Source organism: Lichenostomus cassidix, chromosome 1, assembly GCF_008360975.1.
Source record: "Lichenostomus cassidix isolate B80296 chromosome 1, HeHo_3.0, whole genome shotgun sequence".
NCBI classification, from domain to species: domain Eukaryota; kingdom Metazoa; phylum Chordata; class Aves; order Passeriformes; family Meliphagidae; genus Lichenostomus; species Lichenostomus cassidix.
In genome coordinates this window covers 98371566-98398566 of record NC_139479.1, presented here as the reverse complement: position 1 = coordinate 98398566, position 27001 = coordinate 98371566, and the positions used below count along the sequence as shown (strand labels likewise).

The window sequence follows — 27001 nt, the reverse complement described above, 5'->3', positions numbered from 1 at the left end:
ATGTTTCTTCACAATTATTTTTATCTCATGTTTCCATTGCTCTTTGAAAGTAATGGAGACTTAGAGAGAGGTTGCTAAACTTGCCTGATGAAGAGGAGAGTATAATGACAGTTGTCATTTTAACTGCTGAAGTATTTTACACAGTTCACCCTTTTCAAGGGTTGCTCAATCTATGTGATTACAAATGCAACTGCACTGCTCATCTTTTCCATCAATGAATGCAAGAAGCGAGACTTTTTCATAGTTCTGATACTCGGTCAGGTTTATAATATTCTCTGCACATTCCTGACCCAAATCGTGGGCTGCTGGCAGAGCAGGAGATTAGGAAGGACTGACAGAGTACATGAAAACCTCACATTCTTACAAGAATGCAGCCACTGACATTCCACATATTTAAGATAAACAGACATGGGAAAAATGCAGACAAATGTATGAATGCAACAAGGTCCAGATAAAACTTTTTACTAGACACCATTAAGACACTGATGTTAGGAAAACATGCCTAAAGTGCAAATATATTTCTGCCTTATTATTGTTCCTTATCTGCACATACAAGGTTACTCTCTGGTATTTTTTGCTATGCCAGACCTGGGAGAGTCCCAGTTCAGAGAACCAACAACTGCAGTTATCTGAAAAGAGTGTCTGCAGCTGAATAATTAAAGCATGTTATTAAAGAAACTGTGCCCTACAAGCAATTCCAAGGCAGTTTCCTCCTCGCTTCCCTCTGTACCATGCAAAGGTTTCTTGGAGACAGTTAAAGCTGGTTTCTAAGGAACTAATAGGACTCACTTGCCATTTAAAAGAACACTAAATTTCAATAAAAGTTCAGTTGTATCAATTAATGAAAGACACAAAAGGGACACAAATACACCTTAGCAATCATAAATAACAGCATCACAATACAGGTGTTACTAATTCACGTGTGTGGTTTGCGTTTTTCCCCTTATTTTGGCAAATGCTTCTGTTATTGCAGATAAGCAATTACCTTTCATACTCGAACCTTTGGAATGACTAATTACTTCTGTGAAATGGTTATCAATGATAATTAGGGAAAGAGAGAAAAAAATACATTACTGAAAGAACTTTATTCAAATGCATGTTTTTCTATTGCTCCCTCTACAAATCTTTGCCTACTCAGAACTCTTAATTCCATATTTTGTATTTCACTGAAAAATAAACCCATCTAAAAGGCATGGAGCAACACAGCAGTGCTACAAATGCTCTATCTCTTAAGATACAGAGCCCATTTTAAAGAAAATATTTATCAGCTGAATTTATGCAATCATGCAAATGTAACTAAACACTGCAAGAAATAAACATTTGTTAGGTTCCAAAATGAGGTGCATTCACAGAAACAAAGCATAATTCAGTGTTTTCCTTTTATCTTCATGCTGTAAGCAACAGGCAGCTCAATGCTCAGGATCAGCTGCGTACCAACACCACAAGGCTGCACAATCAACCTGCCTCCATTACAGCCACACCTACACACTGGGCGGGCACAGTCTGTTGTTTAAGGAATTTTTCACTGCTCAGGTGAAAAATTTCACACAACATGCACTTAAAAATATTAGATTCCTTGTAAGATCCAGCACTTAATTAAAATTTTCCCACAAGCCAAGATTTGTATCAGTCAAGTCTAAACTGATACAAGAGCTAAAATGTTTGTTACTGCATTGGTTTTAGTACAGAGCTCCATTGCTCTGCAGTAAACCACTACAATTAATAATGTTAACAGCCATACTGTTGAGAAAATATTGCAAATATCCATAAAGCCATGTCATCAAAGAAAAATATTCCAAAGGAGTTACTGCAGAATCACAAAACCCAGGTATACCACCACAAAATTATGGTGAGGGTAGAAATAAAGGTGAAAGCTGTTATTACATCGGCACTGTCAAGTATGTAAAAAACCCCACTAGTATTTTATGAAAATGATCCCTTTACTTTTTCTTTTATTCCTATTCTTCTCTTTTTTTTTCTTTTTTTCTTTCTTTTTAAAGATTGACACTAACACGTCAAGATACATTTGTTGTGTGGAAACATGCCAAAGAAAGAAGCCCAAGTCTGTCTACCTTGTCATTGTCACCCACAGATCTGCAAAGATTTCTAAATTTTCTGCTCTACTTGTGTGGCTATGAGCAATGAAGCAAAAAGTGAGTCCTGTGCAAAGCCATAGCTCTGCAGGTATTAGCATAAGTCAGAAGTTTTGTTGTGACAGGTTATTTGACAGGAGGAAAAAAAGAATTTTTGAAGCGCTGTCATTATTGTACAATTATTTAAAAGTTTTCCAAGAGTCAAGGAACTACTTGACAGTGCTGATGCAACCGGTACTTCTGCAAAAACATCACATGAGAGACAGAGCCTGGGAAAGAGATGTTTTCATACCTTTTTTGGCTTTTCCTGAGTTTGACAAGAAAAAGAGTGAAAAACAAACAAAAAAGGAAGACTGCTTTGAAAAGTTTCTAAATTGTTTGTACAGATATCCCTTGCTTTAAGTACACTGTTTTTTTATACAGAGCTTAGAAAGGACACAAATAATCATCTTGTTGGTACCTAACTTCTTTGTCCCAACAGCATTGTTCCCAGTCCTGTGTCTGGTCTTACACCTTAATTCCCAATTGACCATTCCTTCTTTCCTTCTGGAGTCCATCCTGCAGTCAATGGGACTGCACTGGCTAACCCTCCCTCCTTGCTCCTACCTGTCCTTGTGCAAGCTTCTGGCACCCAGCACACTCCATGGGAACTCCGATTCTCCACCTGTGTAGGGTGAGGTCTCAAGATTGGACCAAGTAACAGCTTCTTCATTCTTTTTTTGCATATGGTTTGGTTACAAAGGCATATACATAGGAGGTGAATTTATAAATATAGTCTTTCAAAAATACCTTATGAATGGCTAAGGAATACCTTTTTCCACTAATGATTTATAACGACTATGTGTCCTCTAAAACATTTAAATTGCTCTTAACTCAAGCTATGATTACTGACAGTGACTGATTCTTTCAACAGCAGTTCTTGAACTCAGATGACTGAGTGAATACAGTTTGGTAATCCTAGAACAAAGAAAAACATGAAAGTTTTCTTTAAAAAACCATGGAAGTATTTACTACTGCATCCAGCCTAAAATTTATTCATAACTATTACTTGTTCTTGCATAAAGAAAATGAGATTGAAATCCATGTTCAAACCCAAGTGGCTGTTCTTAATTTCCATATTTCGCTTTTAACTTTTCTTTTTTTTAATCTCTGACATTTACCTTCTTGGACTGAACTAAGAAAAACTGGAGAAAGCATATTAGAGAAAACTCAGACCATGACTAGTTTAGTGATACCACGCAGATAATACCTTTAAACTAGCTGAGCTGCCACTGCCTCCAACCAGCATTGAATATACTTGTTTTCAGATCTGCATGCCCACACCAAAACATCTGGTCTAGAACTTTGCTCAGTGCTATCAAGCCCTAAGGAGCACAGGAGCTACTAACACCACATCTGGAGCACATCATTCTCTCTGAATAGCAGTTTGTGGGTCACTGCTTGATGGCCAGGGCTCCAGACTGAGTGGATGAGGTGGCATTTATCACATGACAGCCTGGCTTTCCACTGAGCCCAGTTCCAATGCACTGGGTGCAGCTCTATGCCCAACGTATCGGGAAGCCAAGACTCCCATGTCGTTTGCAATGAATCACCTTGAACACAGAAAACCGATGGACTGAAAAACCTGTCAAGTGGGAAAAGAAACGCAAAGAAAGCACGTGCTGACTCAATACACATGACAGGTAGAGAACACTTTTTATTTATTCATCACCTTTTTTAGATGAACAACTAATTTTTTGGAGCAGGAAGCTCATATTTATCAGTATAATCAGTCTCTATATATTTACATAGTTCCAGTGATTTTTTAGTAAATCTGAAAAATATTCACTTAGTCTGAAAAGGTAAACCTGATCTACCTCAAGAATGTTTTTACAACAAATAAACTGTAGTTATTAAATTATAAACATTTATCACTGAATGATGGATTAAAAAACATCTCCAAGGATGTCCACTAACATGACATTTGGCTTGGTTTTCAAATGTATTTAAAGATGTCTGCTGAAATTAATCTCAGTTACTCAGACTCAAGTCCTGTTGATTTTAATTGAAGACAAGTAAGATTTCAGAATTTTAGTGGACAATGATATTCCATTTCAGTGGTACTGTGTGGTGCGTTGAAACAGTAAATCATGTTCAGAACACTACCCAAAACTCACTGTTCCACAGAAATGCACTTTCTTTACTTTTTACTTTCTTCTGAAGAAAGTTTCTTATCCCTCCGTGTGCTGAGCACAGGTATGAAGTGTGAGGGGAAACCAGAAATCCCACCAAGTTAAACTCAGTCCCTTCCCGCTCAAACCACAACATTTATTAAGGCTTTACCTGTAAGGATGAATGAAAGGTGCCTGAAGACTGTTTCTCTGGCCCTTCAGTATAGCTGGACAGAAGTACTCTAGGATCTGACTCCAGCCATCTGTCTTGGATATTCCTATCTTTGCTGAGTTCTGCACTGCAGTGCAGAAAGAGCCCTGCAAACACTTTTGAGGTGTGTTACCCAGACAGAGGAGCTTTCCCCAACCAAGAAACATGGCACTTCAGTGCTACTGCAGTTACACTCTTCAAGTTCCTTTAACAGCAATAGTTCAAGGAGCTTGAGGTAGAACAGAAAGGGAATAAACCCTTTAGTAACTACTAAGAGAGGCCACAAATGATCCGTGTGTTCCTATATCCTTCCTGTTACGACTCTGAAAATCCTGTGACAGTTCAAAGCACCTGTCAGCAGCATTATTTCCTTTTGGCAAAGCTGATGTTTCAGAAAGGACATCAAAAACTGTCCTCTTTCCTGGTACAAATTAATCCCTTAAGGCTCTCTTAAAAATTTTCTATTTCCATTCAAACTGTTGGATCTTTCAAAAAATAGCAGCCAACTAGTATGATAAACAGTATAGCACATGATTTCTCAATGGCATACCAAAAGTGCTATGCCAAGTGCCTTAATGAATACATTTCTCTCATTCCCCCCTGCTTTTCTTCCTTGTCAGGCCACAATTCAATTCTGATTTGTCAGTTTTGAGGTTTCTCTCTTTCTCGCTCTTCAGACAAAAAATCTGACCCTACTCTTAGATTGTCTTAAAAGCACAGTGACAAAAAATTAAATGTTAAAACTGATTTATTTTTAAAACACCTTGCCTGTGTTAGGTTTGGCAACACTTTGTGTTTAAGTCACACACTAACACTCTTTGCAATCATTTCACGGAAAAATTTCCAATTTTAAACACTTGATCTCTTGTAAAAGTTTAGCCAACACATCCCTATTGATTTTCAGACTTAAATGACATCACAGTGATGAGTCTGAACGTAACTGCAAGCTATTCCACCTTTGCACACACATTACATCGAAGATGCTTTCCAAGCTGAGCCTGAAGCTCCTTTTGTATTGTACCTGAAATACGTCATGAGAAGTTAGTCACGACACTGCAGTTTTGTGTAAGGCCTGCTGCAGAACTAAAGCGCAAAATGATCACACCTGGATCAGCTCTATAAAAGGGCTGTAATAAACCATGATCCTTTCTCAGCTTGCTTGTTCCATCCCTCCGTTGAGTCATCTTGGTGCATCTGATTGATCTCAGTCATGGCTTTGACCCTTAAGCAGCTGCAAGCTCTGACAAGCCCTACAACAATGGGATGGATCTAGCCCAGCTCAGGCTCAGTCAGTGCCGTTCTACACAAGGACCTCTTGAACTGGTATCGATAATGGTGATGCAGATGCTGCAAAGTAAATAAACTGACAGATGGCACTGACAAGTGCCTCCTTTTGAAGATGGGACACTTATGAATAATGCATCTCATTAAAGCAGAAAATAAGTGTATTGACTCAAGACAACAAACAACAGACACAGAATCCCACAGCCTACAAGATCATGTTTCAGAGGCGTAGCTTGCTTTTGGATCCAGAATTGCTGTGTCCCTATTAAAAAACACAGCTATCTATCTGTAACAGAACAGCTCTCTCCCCTCCTATTTTGTAGCCCAAATATTTAAGACCACTTATAACACCACAGTCACAGCTTCTCAAAATTATCTCTGTCTGGGGTATTTATCCAGGCAAAAACATATGCCTATGAAAACCAATTTTTAAGATCACAACATTAAAATGGGAAGAAAAAAAAGGAAGCAACTTTCAATATATTCCTTCAAAATCACTCACAGAAATGACCCAGTTAAAACAATGTGTATTGTTAATATACTTTTCTTGTTTACTGGATTATATTTGGTGACCTTGTACTTCAGAACTACACATGCACCTATGTCGTAATATTAACATCTTATTCTGCCGATATCAAAAAATCAATTACATTGCTTTTGTCACCAAGAAGTAAACTTTTATTTTACAGATCTGTTGATTATAGCAACACCAGATTCAGGCTTGTTCCTGAAAAACTGAACACTGATTTTAAACAGAAATGAAACAATGAAAAAGTCTTACCTTTGTGCATCCTTCTTGACTCCGCCTCTTTGGTCATGGTTGCCAGGCAGTGAGGAAGTACGCTGCCACAGCTGTTGCTCTGGCCTAATGGTAAATGTCCCTGTGGGAAATTTTGTAAATATGTGCTTAGAACGGTATTTCAAGACTTTTTTGTATTTGCAACTAATGGCAAAATAATGTGCTTTGTCATGGATATTAATGTCATGTCATATCAATCAAGCATGGATATTTCAACTGTGTACAGTCTCTATTAGGCCAAAATGTTTTCAAAGTAGTACGTCCACCTTCCTACTGTTTGTTGATTTACCACATCACAAATAGAGTATTTTCACTTAATACAGAACCTTTTCTTTACCATTTAGAGACCTTTGGTAGGAAAGAAAACAAGACGTTGTGGCTCTAGAATAAATTTAAACTGGCCTAAAAACAAAGTCCTTGAGATAGAAGCTGTGTATGTACTTATTAATAAAAAAAAAAGCTGATTAATGTACTGCAGCACGGCATTTCCAGAGGTCAGAATAATGGCTGGAAGTACAGAAAGTTTCATATATATTCCCATTTGGTAAAAAAACTGAAGTCCTTTCAAAGTCAATTTGATACATGAATTTGGGGGTTACATAATGCTTAGCTACCCAACCTTCCCTCTACCACAATACAGGATTTATGCAGAGGCTGGAAGGCTGTAGATAGCAGCAGCCACGTACTTTGTTTGTGATGTTCCGTCCCAGCGTGGCGCTGTTGAAGTGGGGAGACACAGACGGGGTGGTTTTCTTGCGGGGCAAAGTATCGCTCAGGTATGTGCACTCCCTGTGCTGCTTCTTGCGCTCCTCCAGGTTTCTGAAATGCTTCACGGGCAATTTGTTACAGTTTTGACAAAATGAATTTATGCACTTGCTCAGTCATATTCTACATGGAAAATACTGAAGATGATAGTCTGGAAAGAACAAAATCTAACATACAGAGTACTTCCCCCTTCACAGTGCTTTCCATCACATTAAAGCCATACTGATTTAAAAAATGTATTAAATTCATGTGCACATTTTATGTACATGTCCCTGTACCTTTTCTTTTGTGCTAAAAATTCAAGTCTAGTGTACAAGGGGAGTCCAATTACAACGGAAAACTTTTCCTTACAAGTTAATCTAATGAATTGTTAACTTAAAATCAATACAGCCTTTGAAAGGCATTGTTTAAACGTATATGAAAAATTAATTTATGATTTCACACATATATTCTTGCTGCAAATCCGCTGACAGTTGCAATAGCTCCTGAATATTAATATTTCCCTCTGCATTATTAATATACAGTGACTTTTTCTTCAGTAACATTCTATAATACATCGTGTTGATTTTTAATGTGCCTTTAAGTGCAACACTCGCAAGCACGATCAACTTACAGACTATCATATCACTCCAAAGTCCTCACACATAAATGAACTTTGTGGCCACCGTAACAAAAGAAAACAAAACAAATAATCCCAAGTTATCAGCTTTGAATCTGTTACCTGTTGTTGCCTGCGGTGTTTCTTAGCTGGCAGAGGTGGAGGTGTATCAGATAAAGGAATAGGATCTACATGAGTAGCCATGACCTCAGGCCAATGGACTGATGGAAGTTGAGCAATAGAGCGAGGAGAAAGAGAGTGAGGAAACACAAATCCAGAACAGAGAGGTGATCTTAGCTTTATAGAAAAAAGAGAAATTACACACAGAGTTTTCTTTTTGGAATTTCTCAAAAGATACGGCACATACAAGCTGCAGTTTTAGCACTGTGTTTATTGCAGTGTTTAGCAGGACAGGAGTTGTGTTGTATTGAAACTCTCAAGGCACATTGAGCTACCAGAAGCAGCACAGAAATGCCAAATTCTAAAACAGTTTCTGCCTTATTGCAGTGCAAAGGTACATGGCTTTACAGTTGTAAGGTTATTCTGTTCCTTTAAAAGGGGATTTATTCAAAATTTGCTCTGGTCGTTACAAAGGCAAAAATACCATGAAGAATGAAGAAAAGAAAGTAAGCCAGAAGACAGACTGGACAGACTGTGGAATAGCTAAGGCAGGTAGAAGCTATCCATCTCCCATAACTATATAGGTATACTTCTACCAATTTACAGAGGGGGAAAAAAAGAAGTTACAAAACATACAAAATGAAGACTTGAACACCCCCTAATCAAGTTGTCATAAGCTTGTCCACAGACCACTTCCCAAAGGTGCATTACATTATAGTGTTTGGCAGGCAAAGATTGTCACCTAGTGCTGCTTGGGTCATAAGAATTCAGGTTTTTTGGCCTCCAGAGTCCCATCTACCTCATCAAAGACACTTTATAACTGGAGCAGTCCTTCAGCTTTATAACTAAATCTGTTATCTGTCTCAGTAACTAGCAGAGGGCAGTTTGCTTTAGGGTCAGTTTGTTACATGTTGAATTACAAAAAAATAATAAAAAGAAGAAAATAAAAAGGCAGCCATGAAAGAACAATGTAAACAAAGGGAAATGTCTCTCAAACAAACCTCTTTATTTTGTGGCTGGCTCGTCAGCACAGCCGTGGAAGGCTCAGTGGCAACTGCATCAACATCTGAGGGGGTCTGAGTGGAAGGGGATATATTCGTGGAATTGCCATACAGCTCACTAATTTCACTTACACTGATATAACCCTAAAAGGAGGAATGCAGAAGTTAAAAGGAGCAAAAGCCAAAAGACGTGCAAGAGTATTAATGTATCCAGTACAATGAAAGTTAGTTTAGAGTGATTCAGCCAAATATTTGTTATCATTGGAATACTTAATCATAAATAAAAAAAAATTAGCATCAAGATTTTCAAATGTTAAAAACTTGGATTCTGAAAATTGTTCTTAATTTATTTCCAAAACCATTTGTGTAATCAAAATGCAAATGTACAGTAAGTGTCCGAAAGATTTTACTAAAATGCAAATATCCTTTAGAAATTATGTAGTTCTTTCTCAAGAAAGCAATTTGGCAAAAAGGAAGAACAAGTATTATTTTTATATCTTAATTTTTTTGGTGTATGATTAAATAAAATAATCTGATTTGTTCCTTGCCAATTAAGCTAATTTGAGTAAATCAAATGACTAACAGAACTGGGAAGAACTTCTATAAGGACAAGCCATTCCTATAAATCACACTAATGCAACATCTTCCATTTGCATCATCTGAAAGATGCTTCTAACTCTTATATTGGGTCTTCTACCAGAAGACCCAGTAAGATGGTGTTAGTGTTAGCCCTGCAGCCATTACAATTTGCTTCCTTTTTTTTTTTTTAATTTTTTAAATTAAGCAGTCATAAAGGAGGTGATGAACTGAGGGATGGCAGGAACATCAGTGTGCTTCTGCCTGCAGAGAAGATTTATGCAGGCAGATTTAAGATACAATGGCAAAATATAGTTATTGCATGTATTTCAGTGTTAACTGCACAAATGTTATTTTAAAAGTAAAATATGAGTTCTAATCAATTGTGCATAGGATACCAGGTTGTACAAAGTCAAATGTCCTAATTTCTTATCCATAGAAAACAAAGCTATGCAAAAGGAAGAATAAATCACTGTTGAAGCAACGTCATAAAGATGAGCTAGAAAGTTTATTTTTAAATCAAGATGTTAAGCTGCTTTCACATTGACAGTGTGTGGCAGGGGCTGCGTTTCTATTACTGCACCAATGCAGTGACATACCCGTGTGTATACTTCAGCAATTCCATAAGAGAAGGCACAGACTGCTATAGTATTTCTTCTTTTTAGAAATGCCTAAATTTAGCAATGATCATAGAAGACAACTTGAAAAGAAATACCAACATTACTATCTATTAGCATAATTTTCAAAGTATGTTATCAGTTATTTCAAGCAGATAAGACAATTCTGGAAAATTATGTATCATACAGTGAAGAAAGCACTCTACAAATGGGAGGCAAACCTTAACGCTCACATTATTTAATACAAGACCTCATATTATTATCTTAACTCTCGCTAATTGAGGAAACTGGCTAAGATACTGAAGTTTACCTCTCAAAACCTGTGACCACAGTAAAATAGAGTCCAGTACAAATTAACATAAAACTTGCTTAACCATCTTGTAGTGGCAGTTTATCAGTAACCAAAACTCAGTCATTTTATAATGCAATATTGTATTAATTTTGAAGATAAATGCACTTTCACCACTATATGAAAAACATCCAGTTCTGACTCACAGCGCCAGTGAGGATTCAGGATGGTGATAAAAAACCAAGCTAGGAACAAATGACTGTGCTGTGCAGTAGCTCAGGCCCCTATTACACTAAAAGAAATAAATGGTTTCAAGTCAGATTAGTCATCCAAGTAATTTTGTCAATGCTGAACTTGTAAACAGCACTGATTTTCCTCACTTATTTAAGTACTGGGATGAGCATCCTGCCTCTTTATGTGAGGGCGTGTTACTCTCTATCTGCACAGGCAGTGAGTTTGCTCACAATGGATGGCAGAGCGTTACAAATGTGTTCTCTGGTGAAGAGGACTGGCAAACATTAGACCACAGACTGGACTGATGTGTGAGCAGCCCTATGGTGAATTGAACTGCTGTGTCAGTACTCTCTTTAAGGCTGTCTGCCATTTGGTGCCTGATTGTTAAAGGTGCCAGGACAGTCAGAGAAGAATTAAACTGGACCAAGACAAACACGTCATCTGGCAAAGAAAGGCATTTCTTTCGTAGGACAGAGCCTACGGAAACACTGAGGATGAAACAGATAACCCTTGCTGCTCCTTCTCTTATGTGCCTTGGACTAAGTCCTAGCTGACTTCAGTGCAGTGATCAGAGTGACACCACTGAATAATCCATTTCATTAAAAAGAGTGTAGCCTCACTTAATGTAGTTGCATTTTGAAGTATGAGATTAAACAAGCCATTATGTGGATGTGGAAAAAACCAAAAATAGATAGCATCCACTCTCTAGTGAGAGAATGGGCAGATCCATCTCAAAAGGAAAAAAAAAGAAGCTTGAATTTGCCAGATGTCCTGGTGGGAGGTCAGATGTCCAGGTCACAACACAACGTAGGACACTGAAAGTGTAAGCAAGTGAGGAACAGTGCTCAACCCCACTGGCATGTGGAACTGATCTCCAGGAACCTGGAGATCAGATAAGCAAGATCCCAGTTCCCAGGTGCTGAATGGACATGTGGCAGGCATGGTTGCTTTAGACTTCAAGAGCACAACCTCCCAGAGTGACACCTACATCATTAGATGTGGCAGACCTTGCTCAGGGCTTCAATACACGCAGATCCAGCAAGTCCAGTCAGAACTCTGAAGTAGAAGTTAATGAAGCAGCCACAGATGCCTGTCAGTGTATTTTAGATGCTAAATTTTCCACTAACTTTTTTGGAAGTTCAATAGCTCAATATGTATCTTCGAACCACAACAGCTTGAAGTCTTCAAATCAATGCTTTTTAAGAAGAACAAAATGTACATTTGTCATGGTTTAGCAAAGAGCCATAGAATAAGGGAGGGGAAGCAATGATAAAATCTACAGTGCAAAAATAAGACCAAACTATATTTGTACTTGAACAGTTATTCCCAGATCTCATTCTTCTTCACTTCAATAAGGTTTAATTGTCTCGTTTGAGCAAATTAGACATACACACACTCCACACACACATAAAAAAACCCATTTCTCCACAGCAAGATATTAAAGCGATACCAGTTACATTTGGAAGAATGTCAAGAGAAGCTGTTTTTGCTCACTAATGAATTTGGACTTCTATGAATAAGTTTAAAAAGTTGTATGAAATTACTTTGTAGAGATTTGATGACTAGTACTTCGCTAAATACTAAAGCGCTTTTGTATGAAGCATTACTAAAAGTTATGGTAAACTCAAAAGCAGAGAAACTCTTTACCTCTTTCAGACTATTGGGACTGACAGGAAATCCCTTTCCTCCAGAAAGTGTGGAATATTTCTTTTCCAGATTACAGAGATTTTCTTTCTCCTGTTAAAAACAGTTACTTTATATTAAATACCAACAGCCATGTAGTGAAAATAAAAGTTAGCCATTTCTTTGACTGTGTCAAGAAAAACACTGGGATAGAAGGCTGAAACTGCACAGCAGAGATTCAGCTTCATCCGTTTAGAACAAAACTGAACAAAAAATGGAGGTACAGAACAAAAAGCAGATGAAAGACTTTATTTAACAACCACAGCCAAACCAAGTAAGTGCTTCTCCAGCATTTTGAAAATTATAATTCTGCTTAGTGAACTAAACATGATTTCTCTCATGATTAAGAGCAGAACATAAAATGGACGGGAAGGGTTCACACCAGCTTCTTATTAACCAGATGTTAGCTGATGCGAGGTAGCTCATCAGCCTCATCTTGTAGGGGCTATTACAAGCCAAAAATCTGAGTATTCTATGCACAATTCCAGCAGCCACGAAGGGAGCACAGCCTTCCAGCTTCAGCACCTAAGTGGGTGTTTCTGCTTGAGACCTCAGGCAAAGGCGCAGCTCTAAAACACTCATGATTATCAAATGCCAGAAGTGCTTTCTCTTAAGACATCTGCTGGTTAACTGCAAAAGATTTCCTTTTTTTCTAAAGGTGAATATCTTATCACATTATTACCAACTTGCTAGCTTCTGCAAACTGATGCTTTTCTTGTGCTCTACATTTTTTTGTTCCATTAAATGCTCTTTTATTACATGCTTAAAATGTTTGAAAGACAAAAAATACTTACCCTTTGCAGCATCATTATTAAGTTGTTTTTCTCTTTTACAAAATGATCTTGTTCTCTTTGTGCTTGTTGAACAATATGATTGGCTTGTTTTTTGAGAGCAGAAATCTTTTCCTAATATAAGAAGAAAATAATGACAATTTACATAATTTATTTTCAAAGCTCAAGACAACCTACAGCAAGGATCCTATTCATAAGAGTTCACTTATTCATATGCATGACTAAGCAGCAGGAAAATTAAGTTTTTACAAGACAGCTTACTGCTCTGGAAATAATTAAATAAGAATTAGACAGTAAAGAGAAAACTTTTACAAGAGACAAAAGAATAATTGCATGTATTCTTTGATAATATAATGACAAGCATCCATATACTGAACAGAACTGGTTTAGAGATCCAACCTCTGATTTCTGAAGAAAAGTGGTATTTAATTGATTGAGATAGGACCTTTACAACTCATTTTAAAAATTACTGTATTTTCTTAATTTGGTGTTCTACTATTATTTTAACAAAATCATTTAACAGCAAAATCAATAACAAGCCTAAAATAATTGTAGTTTTGTCCAGAGTGTACAAATCTTCTTTCTTAAAGAGGGAAAAAAAAGTTGGTAATTTTTTTGAGCAAATCAAAGGGTTTGATTTCCATATGCAAATATAAAACAGGGCATGAAATGTTATTGATTTATTTCTTTTTGGAGAAGTGCTTTATTTGATCTGTGTAGGATATCACTGGGCCATTGTCTTTGCTCGGCTTCACAAACTCTTTCAAAGAGGAACATTTTGCATTATTTTTTGCAGATGGGCAGGTTGTAGATTCATTTTCTTGCCTTTATGGTCAACAACAAAGAACAAATTAATGGAGCATTGGTGCTCTTACCTTTCTACTGACAATGCTACGCTGATATTCAGCTACTTCATGCAGGAGCTGTTGTGTCAGATTTTCCTTCTCTTCATCTAACCTGCTTTCATGTTCAAGCTGCTGAAATTCTAAATCTTCAAAGTGTTTGCTTTCTATGTCCAGAATATCAGCATCCTTAAGGAAAAGAAAAAAGGTAATATAAAAAAAAGCACTCATGCTCTACACAGTAGAAGTACTTACAAACAAACACAAAAATCAACCTAAAATTACATTTATATATCTCCTACAACATGTTTCACCAGGGTCTCAATACTTTTAATGACCTACTCTCATAAGAGAGTAAACAGGGCTAATTATTATTTTGATGTTGCTTTCTCCATCACTCCTACTGTGCCTCTTGCCAAGAAGGACCTGCATGGTGAGAGAGCTGTTTTCCAGCATCCAGAGCAAGTGGAGCCTGCCAAGCTGGCTGGGCTCTGCTGTGGCCTGGCTGGGACACCACCAAAGCCTGAACCCACCTGGGGAGGTTGTCACATGCCAAACTCAGAGGCATCTGCTTTCCAACCAAAAAGAACAATATATCACTCCTGGAGAACTGGTCACGGAATTAAGTAATCATGGGAACTCCAGTGAAGGAGTCTGGATAGCAGTTAGAATTCCTTCAGGTCCCAAGTATCAGCACTGCTTTTATCACCAGACACAGGCAGATGGGACAAAAGACGTGTGGAGCCATGTGCCATCAGCACACTGCTAGCACCTCAGCACACTGCTAGCACCTCAGCAGTGATGGCCAACCATGCAATTCCTCAGCCAGAGGCTGATCGTGGACACCAAACTGGAGCTGAGAATTGCCCTCTGTGTAGTTAAGGACTCTAGCCATCCACACTAGCCAGAAGGTATATTACTTCAGAAAAGATATCAGCCCACTTTTATGTATTCCCCTAGACTGAGACCTTGTTTTGTCAGAAAAAGAAGTCGTTGAATGCTGCAGACATGAACCAGGAAATAACACCTGCCTTCTGCTTAGGGATGATGAGATAAAATTCACAGTGCTTTTCAGAACAAGAAATAAATGCTAATCTTCCTCCTGCAACATCTGTGAATTCATAATATGAATTCCTGCTTACAAGTTTCAGAGTCCTGAAGAAAAGGGTATTTTTAATAATTGTGGTATTAGCAAACGGTAAGGCCCTATAAAATAAGCACATTATACATAACTTGCTACACAAGAAAACCTACATTCTGGAAGAAATTTAACATTTTAGAGGAATGCAAACTTTTTCCTTTTCTTATTTCAACCTAAGGCAAAGGTTAGTGACCAAGATAAGCCACTACTAAGGCAGGTCTCTATAAAAGGAATTCAAAACCAGATTCCAATGTACCAGGGAAAGACACAGGATGCAGAAACTGAAGAACCCAAGTTACTACATGGAATACAAACATCTTCGCCTTACTTTCCAAAGATGTGCTCTTCATTTGTAGGAGACAGTGACGAGACCAAAAGCAAAGGTGTGGGCTAAAATTTACAAGAAAGCATTTACCTACAATACAGAAATGCATCAAATTGGCCAGACACCTTCAGCATCCCCAAAAAACCTAGAAGGGCTTTGCCTGGGCCATGAAAACCAATAAACTCAGCCTACTGTTGACCACAATGATTGCTGCTGAGGCAGTAGAACAGACTTCAGAAAAGGCAGCTGATAACCAAAAAGCCAACTGGGGGCACTTAAAATACACTTCCTACACAATAGGAAGAGTGTATATGTGTTTCAGACACAGGGAAGCCAAGCATTTGCCAGCTTCCCACCCCAACCCAAACTCCAGACCCACCCTGCAGCCAGCTGCTCCAGTGAAATTGGCTGCCCACTGCCATGGGCACAAATTACCAAGTTAATGAAGCCCTGGAGAACAAGAAAGGAATTTGTCTCCTTCTCACCTTCCTCACTGTCAGTAAAGTAGCACAACATAATGTGCTGCAGACTCAGGTATTTCACAGAATGGTTTCGGTTGGAAAGCACCTTAAAGACCATCTGGTTCCAAACCCTCTGCTATGGGCAGGGACACCTTCCACTAGACCAAATTGCTCAAAGTCCCAACCAATCTGGCTTTTAACACTTCAGGGATGGGAAGTCCAGAAGTTCCCTGGGCTATCTGTTCCTATGCCTTACCAACCTCTGAGTAAAGAAGTTCTTCCTAACATCTAACATAAACCTCCCCTCTTCCAGCTTCAAGCCATTACCCCCTGTGTTATCACTACCTGTCCTTGTAAAAGGTCCCTCTCCAACTTTCTTGAAGACCCCTCAAGGTACTGGAAGGTGCTGTAAGGGCTCCCTGGAGCCTTCTGTTCTCTAGGCTGAGCCCAGCTCTCTCAGCCTTTCCTCACAGGTGAAGTGCTCCAGCCCTCTGCTCATTTGTGGCCTTCTCTGAACTCACTCCGACACATCCATCTTTTTCTTCTGTTGGGGCACTGTTGGGAGCCCCAGAGCTGGGCTTATTTTTGGGGAAGATACTTTCTCTACTTTGGGGTACAATACCTCAAATCATTTCATGACTGCTCTCACACTTGAGATCAGTTTGAGAGCTACTGGGCACTAATTCAGTGGTAACTTCTACTGCATTGACCACAGCAGCCACAGCTAACTCCCACTACAACTGGTCTGGAATGATATGCAGTAGAACTAAGTGGACTTACAACTACAACCCCACATTTCAAGTTTGGAACCACTTTCAAATCCAAAATCATAACTAAGACAACCTTCAAGGAACAAAAACCAAAAACCAAAAAACAAAACCAAAAAGAACCCAACAACAAAAAAAAACCCACAAAAAACCAACCGAACAGATTTCTAGAAGCCTCTTGGTGGTAAATAGTGAAAAGAGATTTACAACCATCCCACAGCAACAAGACTGCAGCTTCTAATGAATTAATACATTCAAGCATGTGATTGCAGACGTAAGGCTTCCTTTCAATATGTATGAGACATTACATAATACTGCCTTTTTTTTTAAGGCAACATACAAAAATCTTTAAGTGTCTCAAAACCAGCATACTTTATCCATAGTAACTGAGAATTTAATGTTGTTTCCAAAGCTGGGCTTTTTTACTTTTTGATCTTTGAAAAAAGTGAAATAGTATTCTGCAAATAAAACAACATCTAAAGAATATCTCCTATAAAGCAGAAAATCCTTTTTTCATCACTGCTATTACAGCCTTTACTTTTAGATGGCCTCTTGAGCTTGCCATACTGATGCTTTCAAAATTATTTCCCCCACCCACTAAACCTATCTATATGTGCTGTATAACCCACTTAAGGTTAATGAATACTAAGATTTTTCCACAGAAAATAAGGGCACCTTCATTGACAATACTGTAGCTTTTTTGTTTACAAATAATGCAAATTAAAATCAAGTAGCAATTAGACTTCATGCAAAGATCATTTATACCAGTGTGACACTGTTGAGAGTATAAAACAAAAAACCTCCTATTTTAGTAAGAGGTAAAGTCTTAAAAATGGATTTTTCAAAGTATAGTTCAGGCTAACAGCTAAGTTATATACTGAAAAAGAGAAGTTATCCATGGCTTCATTGAGATGGCCAATTCCTCTCTTTGTTCACACAGGTAAAGAATGATGCTCCACCACCATCCATCTAAACATCACAACAGCTTCCACATCACCCAGCAGGCCTAAAGGGCTAATTACAGGCAAGTGTCCCAAAGCTTTAAAAACATTCAACACCAAATGATTTCTAATCCACACATTTGCACTCTACTTGCTTGCCATCATGCACATAATCTATAACAAGCATTCCACAAAAAACCCCATAACCCTCATGACTAATAAAAATTCTAAGTTGCAAATATGTTCAGACTCTGGATACTTGAAAGAGAAAATGGTACACTTAACTAAAAAAAAAAAGAAAGTTAAAAATCAACAAAATAAAAAAATTAGTGCAATCTTGAAACTTGCTACTGACCCTCTTCAGCTGCTGCTGTAACTGTTCTCTCATGGACTCAGGGCAATTATCAAGCTGCGTCTTCTGCTCCGAGTAAAGCTCCTGAAGCCTCTCTAGTTTTTCCCTCTCAGCATCAAGTTTTAATTTTTCCTGAAGCATGAACCAGAAAATAAAGACAATTACCTTCAAACCCAAGCAGTTGTTAGTGATTATGACAGTGTGTGGCAAAACCTTACTCAACAGTTGAAGCACATAGGTCAGAGACAGAAACCTCGTTAGTTGAAATGCAGTGGTGGGATGCAAAATGATCAAAAGAAAACATCTATCATTTTAGTGGGGTGATTAATTCTCTCCCTCATCACTTTGTTTTGGACCTGTGCCTGGATGATGCTGTTAAAGCCCCCTGCCCAAATACTTATCTCACCTAATGAAAAAAAGAAAAAAAAAAAAAGGAAATGGTAGCCATGTTAGTGAGGTAACTGATGAAGCTGAGAGAGAAAGAGTAGCTTTTAAGTGGATGGAAAATGACTGCGGTTTGGCAGTGAGGGGAAAATGGACCTTCCCAGGAGAATGAATTTCATGCCTTTGTGGCTTTGTACAGATGAGTAAATTTAGCAAGCAGTGAAAAGCCAGAATGAGACAGAGCATTATAAAGAAATAACTTTGGGCCAGGAAACTCTGTTGCAGCAGAAACACCAAGTGATCCAGCAAATCTGCTTCAGGATACAGGAACTGCAAGCTGTTCATGAGGATCAGAGGGGATAGCTTCCCTGGTCTCCAACTTGTTCAGCTTTCCTCGTTCCACTCAAGCAGCAGTACTCAGCACACAGCTTCTCACCCTCCAAAGCCTTTGGCCTTTTAATCTTTGTAATCAAATACTACATGATTTACTGTGCAGCACTGTTCCAAAGACTGGCTGCACATCACTTAAAGCTTGCCTATAGACTGTTACTTATCTGTGGACAGAACTTTGGGAACCAATAAATCAGCGTGCAGAGCATTTTTTTCAATGCCTTTTACTTGCATATACTCTGGCCAACAGAGCAGATGCATTTTTCTCTAATTCAGCAATTAATAACTGGAAAAAACCAATATGCCTGATATACCAGGCATGAACAATCAAGTCCCTGAAGCCAGGCTCTCTTGTATCTTCTACCATCACACCTGTTTAGCTCTCTTTTCCTACTTTTTGTTCTGTAGTATTGTATCTCTTCTCAGATGGTCTCTAGCACTCCTTAATGCTCAAAAATTAACAGTATTCTGGCTACTTCAAGAACAGCTGAATTCTGCCACAGCATCTACTTATTTCCGCTCTTTCCAATCCCTACTATTATTTAATTTTAAAATCAAATGTGTGGCACAGCAGGTGCAGTATGATCAGACATTGCATCACCCTTTGCCATAGAGAAGGAATGCCTTTTAGTATACAGTACTTGCCATTTCAAACTTGGGAAAACTTCTTTGCTATGCCTGACAAGTTTCTCAAACCCTTATGCATGGCAGAGGCATAGTAGTAAACATGTATTAGCTGTGTACCTTCTTTATGATTTTACCTCTAAATCTGAGTGGAATCAGGGGCTGGGATTTAGTTTTCCCAGTATTTAAAAACAATAACAGGAATAATTTTTATTCAAGGTGAATGTCAACCAGGTTCCCAGCTCCGTTATGTTCATTTACACATTGCTTCTCAGTTCATACAATCAGATGAACAAAATGCTGGACACAAATACATTCTGTTAAGCTTGTGAAAATGAGCAACTGAGCCAGCATATTCTATGATCTGAACCCATGTACCAGCTTCTGTCTCACAGCAGCAGCAGCAGGGATCACAAATACAGAGGATGTAGCACATGTGAGCTGCACAGTGAGGGAGAAGTCCTGCTAGGTCACCTCTAGACTGCTGACCCCAAGAAGCCCCATTTGCTCAATCATCCTTACTCCCAACATGGAAGGAAAGCTATGAATAAACTGGTAGCTCTCCTCCTCACAAACTCTGCTGTCCATTTAACATTCAACCCACAGTCTGCCACCTTGTTTCACACTTGCCTCTTCTGCCCACCTAGCCATTCAAAGCAGCAAGGACTTCTCTGACCTTAGCTGCAGTGCCTCAGGAGCTATGAATAGCTCTCCAAATGTCTGTGTGTGGCTACAAGCATTGCTCATTCATCAACGAGCAAGTCAAACCTCGAGTGTGAGGAGACATCATCAGCAAGGATAAAGCTCCCTGAGAATCCTGACGGAGATACTGTTACATGCCTCAAGAAATTAGAAATGTATTCCTTTGAGATTGAAAGTGATACTCATCTGGTCTATTTATAGCATAGGAAGTGCTAACATCCCACCAAACTGGCTCCCTTCAAAATGCGCAGTCTTAACAGGAAATATCACTTTCAGCAATGAAAGGCATTCTATGTTTTGCAGCTGTGGAGTTAAGTTTGCTGATGGCTCAGGCTGTGCATTGGTGAAGTCCATTTAATTCACACAAAGTAATTTGAATGAGAATAAGAAAAGAGAAATGAGTGAGAAATTTTTCATAGTTTTTTGTGTAACTGAATCAAGGCAAGTTCTTCTAGAAGAGGAAAGATTGATAACTTTGCAAGCCAAGTGCAAGATGCAGCCGAGGCAGGTGTGTGGCTGACTCTGCAAGCTGTTTGCTCCAGAGCAGTCAGCAGCATGGCAGTGAACAGAGCCCACACTCCTGCTGCTCATCCTCATCTAACCGCAGGAGCTGGGACTTGGTTAATACTTCTCTGCAGACAGGCACTCCCCAGCCCCAGCACTGATGCCAGAGGCACATCAACTGCAGTCTGGCTGAATTTTTAACATCCTGTTTCCAGAGAAATCAAGTACAAAATTTAGCCTATTGCCCAACCTGGCCTGTAGTCTCCCTCTAGAAGCAGGTTAAATGAACTTGGAGTCACCCAGAATACAGAGCAGGACTGACTTGGAGTTTGATGGTGCTGGGGCAATGCTTGGATCAGTTTTGGAGGACTTTTGGAAACCATGAAGGATAATAGTAGAAAGAATTTTTGATATGTGACACTCTCCCCAAAGGCACAGACATGGGATGTCAGCACAGAACACATGGTATGAACACCGACCACAAGTGATCCACTAAGGTCAGAAAAGGAAATCAATGTTTAGATCCGGTAGAATTGATTTTAGGGCAAAGGAAGAGGCAAAACGACACCTCTCATAGATGATCATGACATAGAGGAGAGGAAAGGATGGCATTAAAGGCAATCATAGGCACTAGACTAATGGGAACAACAGAAAGAAAGGGAAACTAATTGCTTCAGTGCTGTCTCCAGTGGTTAAAGATGCCTTCTGCCTGATCAGTACTGCTAATTTAAGCCCTAGTGGCTTCCCACACCCCTTCTGCAGAGAGCTGCTGCTTTTCAAGTTTTCATCCCAGTCTTCTATTGCAGGCAGGCAGGCTGGCTAGAATAGTACAGCAACATGTGGCTGCATGTACATGTGCCCTCTGAACCAACCTTCCTGCATAAACTTAGAGAAACTCTGAAGAAATGAAAGTCAATTGGATGAAGTAGAGAAGCCTTCTCAAAAACCCAGCTAAAAACTGGACAAAAAGCCTCCAAACAAGTAAGAACCCTGTAATTTTTACCAGGTCACTGTGAAATGGATTGTATGGCTAGGTGAACTGGGCTTACTCATGAATCTTCCAAATCATCCTGCCCTCCAAAAAGCACAAAAACAAACAAAAAACCCAAAGCAATCAAAAAATTCCTCTCCAAAAGCCAAGGTACGTGTTATTTTCAAAAAGAAACTGTAAATGTGCCTACAAGGCAAATGAAAGAAAAAAAAAAAGCCAAATAAGCTGAATGATTCACATCTAATATCCTCTTATACTTCCCATGTTCCAGTCTGAAGTACTCCAGGATCTTCCTCAGTCCAACTCACCTATAAACCACCATGTTTTAAGGTAGCAATATCTCATAACCCACTCTAGACTTCAGACACGCATGTCCCATCTCTCAGTATGGAATCAGCTTGTCTCACAACTCTCACAGATTTCTGAGAAATGTAACTGCATATAACTGACTAGAAAACCCCACTGAAATAAAACAGTCTCCTGTGCAAACTTGTACATGCTCCTCTTCCGTATTTTTAGACTACTCTTTCTTGCATTCCTTGATCTATTCAGTACAGAAGCCTAAATTTGCCACAATTTAATTATTTGTCACTAAATCCCTGTGGGTTTCACGACAAAAGCTGTTAAGAGGAGAAAACAGAAAGTATGCCAGGCATATGGAAAGAAGCATAATAAGATAGGAGTTTGTTCATAATAGTTCTTTTTTCTGTATGAATAGTAACTAATTTATTATATAACAGTCTGTATTCAGTAATGGCATCTATACAAGAGATCTCAATAGTTTTGTTTCAAATGCATGTATTAATCTACTGTTAAAAACATTTTAAAATCAGAGTAAGCAATCCCTCTGCTTCAAGTAAAAAAATCACAATAGGTGTACACATTAACCTTCTCCTAAGACAAATCAAATTTTTTGGAATTTGTAAGCTCATTCTCTGACCATTGCAATGTGTTGTCCTAGTGAACAAATGGGGACACAAAAGAAAGCCCATGATTCTAGAGCACTGTTCCTTCATGAGTGTAAATGAGGAAATAATCATCCAAACCAGAAGAAAAAAAATTCAAGTTAGAAAATTCAAATTCTTATAGTCTTCAACATGACAGTAAGAGGATTCCCATTAGGGTATAACCCATTCTGATGTTTCTCTCATGACTGTTTCAACAGAAAGCTTCTGAACTCAGGTTTTTCTCCTTCAGTCTTTGTAATCATCTCTGTATTCATCAGTGTTCTCTCTACAGGATATCCTTAAGTGGATATATCCAGTGGGTACAAGTGTTCCTCAAAACACTTAATCTTGCGTATTGTGCCTTAATATTGTTATGGACATGGTAGCTCATCCTTTGAAAATACTTCCTCTTACATCTTGCTGAACTGGAATCTGACCAGGAAACATTTAAGAGGCTATGGTAATAAAAATAAATTTGTCAGATTCATCAGGATAAAAAGCCAGGAGCAGGAATTTTGCATCCAGAACAGAAAGGACTGAGGAGAGAGGCAAACGGTATATTTAACTTTCATTGCTGGTGGCTCATCAGACAGCTGCTCTTTCCTTGATCCTATTCTTGCAACTCTTTGCAGTACTAATTCAGCAAAGAGGCTGAGCTTCAAATGTTTTGGCATGTCTGGGATATTCTGTTAATGACTGAAAAAATATTTCCACAAAAGCATGTGGACAAAATTAAATGTATTCCAAAAAAGATGAGTTATCCCCTGCCAGCTGCTCCTGATTTCTGCTCTAGTAGAGGAACAGGAAACCAGGGTTGATAAAGGAGTTCCAGAGCACATATTTGTACCATGACATAGGTAAAGGTCCTCTAGAAGAAAAGGAATAATCTACCTCTCTTTTTTAAGAGTCTCAACTTTTGCATAAATATTTGTTTTGAAATGGTTTGCCAAATTTCCTCTTTAGCTGTGATTACCTCCCACAGCACATCTGCTGAATTAATTACTAATTTTCACTTATTCCTGTTTATTCATGCTTATTGGTCTATTCTTTCCTTCTTTCCCTGATTACGCTGTTACTTTCAACCTCATGCTTTACTTGGAGACATGGGTTGTAGGGAATCATTAACCATCTTTTTCCGTAGATGTTGAACTACATTATAAAATGGCAGAGATTAAGGAAGCAGCATGCAAAACCAAAGCACAGTGCAGAGCTGGGTGATATCCAGTCAGGCAAATACAATTTTCTCCAATTTCCTTCTAGACAAACATCAATCCTGATCTGAGTCTCTCAGGCGAAGGTTCATTGGAAGGAAGTGGTAGATGTGGACAGCACCATGGACCTGCAGTGCTGCTCCCCTGGAAACAACAGCAACATTATTGTACACCGTCAGCACGGAATGACTGCCATGGCAATCACAGGGAGCTTGCTCTGTTTGGGTACTGCCCAGCTCAGGTCTCTCTGGAGCAGGCTGTGCTCAAAATAATTTCGTCAAGATCTGTAGCTAAGCTCTTTCCCTGAGAGCTTCAAGCTGTATCTGTCAAATTGTGTTAGTAAGGACTTATCAGGGCTCTCCCTGCATAAATGGAACTTGTGATTAATAGCCTGAATGCTGATATTCACATATGTAGGTTGTCATCTTCTTCTGTAGATAAAACCAAATATGCAGCACAATGGTAATTAAAAAAAATATACGAAAGAAAGAAAGAATGAGGTGATTGTAAGTTGTTCTCAAGAACGACAGCCAAGAAGGCCCATTTGGACTCTTCATATCCTAGCATGGTTTCCAGCACAGCTGAAAGCACAAGCCATTTGAAACAGTTCTGGAAGCAGCCACCCCAGCCAGGACAAGTGAGTCCTGATGGCGCTTGTACGTGGCATAGACGCACCACATCAGGCTATGCCGAGTCCTGCAGGGCTGCTGAAAGGTTCTGTCATCTTTTTGAAATGGCAAACCTAAGTAAATCAACACAAGTTGCTTTGTTCCTTACACTGTGTGAGGTGGCATAATCACGAAGGCAAGGGAAATGCTTTCAACTCACCCCAGCGTATGCACTACACCATCTTCCCCACCGTTCACTCGTTCTCCCCCACCATTAGTCCTCATGCCTCATGTTCTGGGAGGGTTGAGCACAGAACTTGGATGAGACCAGCATGCAGCTTAACATAAACGTACAAACCCACTGACAGAACACATCCCTGATTTACAAGCAAGGGGCTGGGACACAGAGACACTGCACCACAGCAAAGAGCACACTGACAGCCCAAAACTGAACTTGCTCCTGCCTTCTGACTTCCAGTGTGTTTTTCAGTCAATTCTTTTGCCTTGAAAGGACTAAAAATTGTGGCTTTAAAACTAGGAAAAAGTTGGCAAAACTCTGCATCCTCACCTAAATGAAACGTGCAGAGGGCATTACAAAAAAAATTTTAAAAAATCAAATAATCAGGTAGAAGGTAGTACAAGAGCTTCTACTCACAGTCCCTTTCAAGTACATAACATGGCCCAATAATTAGGTTGTAGTTTATTATCTCTCTTTCAAACAATTTCACAAGTTTTTCAAACAGGTGCATGGATAAAGGTGAGACTCAAGCAGGCAGGAGTTTCCTGTCAAACAGGTGCCAAGATCAGTGGCAAATTCCATGAGGTGCTCAAGTTGCTTCAGAGACAAGTGCCATCATATACGGCACTAATGCCCCACTAACATTTCACAAGTGACATGAACTCTCCCTCTCACCTCCAGCCAGCCAACACCATGGGTGTATTCAGATATCACTCCCTTACCCTGACAGAAATGGAACCACTGTTCAAGATATGCGACCCCAACAGCTTCTTGCCTTGAAGCCCCACCAAAAACAAGACCCCAGGTATTGGTAGGGGTGAAATATTCAGGCAACTAATAGCAACTGTGACCAACCTGTGGACACTGGGACACTTGTTCTTGCGAGAAACAACACAAAAAGTACCATCAGCAGAGTGGAAACTCCTGGCCAAAACCCAAGCCTTAATTCTGTCCTAAGCTTCAAATTATTTCAGCAAAAGGCACCACCTACCACCTCCACCTGAGCCCCCTTTTTGTGGGTAGGGGCTGATCCTGTACAACTACAGAGCCAAGATGTTGACTATCTTGCATCAGATCTGCATGGGCTGAACCTTAACACAGACACACAAATCAAGCTTTTAAAAATGCTACTGTTTCAAGCCAGACAGAACTTTTATTTGTTGACAGGATCAGTGCCATCTGTTTTGCTGGCTGACATTACTTTCCCCAGAACACTTCAGCTGTCACTTTATATTTTACTCCTTTCGTAGAAGCTCATCTTCTGTTTCTATTTTCAACTTTTACTTTTATACAATGCTTTCAGACATATTCCAAATAAAAAGAACTGTGAGTTTATTCCTACAAAGATAATTTTAGTATTAACTGTGCCATGGCATAGAGTTTAGACCACACCCTCACAGCTGGGTTTGTTTGTTTAAAACAAAGAGGAACGCAAAAGAACTGACAAGTGAAATTTTGTATCTGCTCTGACTAGTGCCATGCTTCATACTGAAAAAAAATGTTTAGCATGAGCTTGTCTTTTAAACAAGTGCTTTTTCTAGGCTGTTTTCCATGTTTCATTTCAACTAAGAATTTAAACTAGACCTGTCATTTGGATTTTCTAACTGCTACATACTCACTAACATTCCATCAGGTGACTGTAAGGAAATTTAAATGTCCTCCAGATTCTACAAAAACGTCCATTGGTTTAAGTGAACTTTGAGGCTATTAGTGAACCAATATAAAAAGCAATAGATCTCTTGAATTTCTGAACATGTTATTTATTACCACTTACCAACCAAAACTTCTAGCAGCATCCTTTAGAAGGCATCTGGTTGTGCACCCTATCTGCACACCACTTTAAACTCATCTTTCTTCTAAAAGCAAGTACTAAACATGTCCCGTATGCAGCTTAAAATGTGACCACAGGCAACACTGAAAGCTGAAGGATCAGTGAGGGGTACACAAGAACAAGGGAAAGGGCAGACAGGGAAGTTCCAACTCAAATTGGATGTCTCCCCACAGAGCAGAGGTGTGGGAGCACCGTTCTCCTTTTCAGACACAGACTTGATGAGCACCGCCACAAAACAGCAGCCAGGCTCCTGACAGGGCAGGCAGAAATCAAAGACAGAAAGCTCAGAATAAAACAATGCAAGCTGTAAGGTGTGAATTAAATTGGAACTGTGAAAGTGCTAAAAACGTGCAGCTTGTTGAAGCAAAAGCAAATAATGCAGAAGACTTCCAGATATTTCTGGAAAGCTTCAAAAAAGGAGGAGAGACTAGCTAGAGCAATTCCACAGTGACAGGTCTAAATTATGAGGTAGAGGATGAAATTTAAAAAGGAAACAACACTGGCTGAAATCCCTGGAAAAACATCCTGACC

The 27001-nt window shown here is 39.1% G+C and overlaps 1 protein-coding gene across 8 annotated transcripts in view; it reads right to left on the bottom strand.

Annotated features, from left to right (window-relative positions):
* PHLDB2 (pleckstrin homology like domain family B member 2) overlaps positions 1-27001 on the bottom strand; it is a 65539-nt gene that overhangs the window by 11391 nt on the left and 27147 nt on the right. Inside the window, exons 7-15 of one of the 8 annotated variants that reach the window (XM_085073176.1) lie at positions 18044-18172; positions 14087-14242; positions 13215-13325; positions 12385-12474; positions 10197-10268; positions 9022-9165; positions 8024-8197; positions 7224-7364; positions 6520-6619 (exon numbers count right to left, since the gene is read on the bottom strand). In XM_085073176.1, coding sequence (XP_084929302.1) covers positions 6520-6619; positions 7224-7364; positions 8024-8197; positions 9022-9165; positions 10197-10268; positions 12385-12474; positions 13215-13325; positions 14087-14242; positions 18044-18172 — 1117 coding nt within the window. The remainder of the gene's footprint in view (positions 1-6519; positions 6620-7223; positions 7365-8023; positions 8198-9021; positions 9166-10196; positions 10269-12384; positions 12475-13214; positions 13326-14086; positions 14243-18043; positions 18173-27001) is intronic. The other 7 variants (XM_085073195.1, XM_085073185.1, XM_085073199.1 and 4 more) reach the window with 7 other exon arrangements.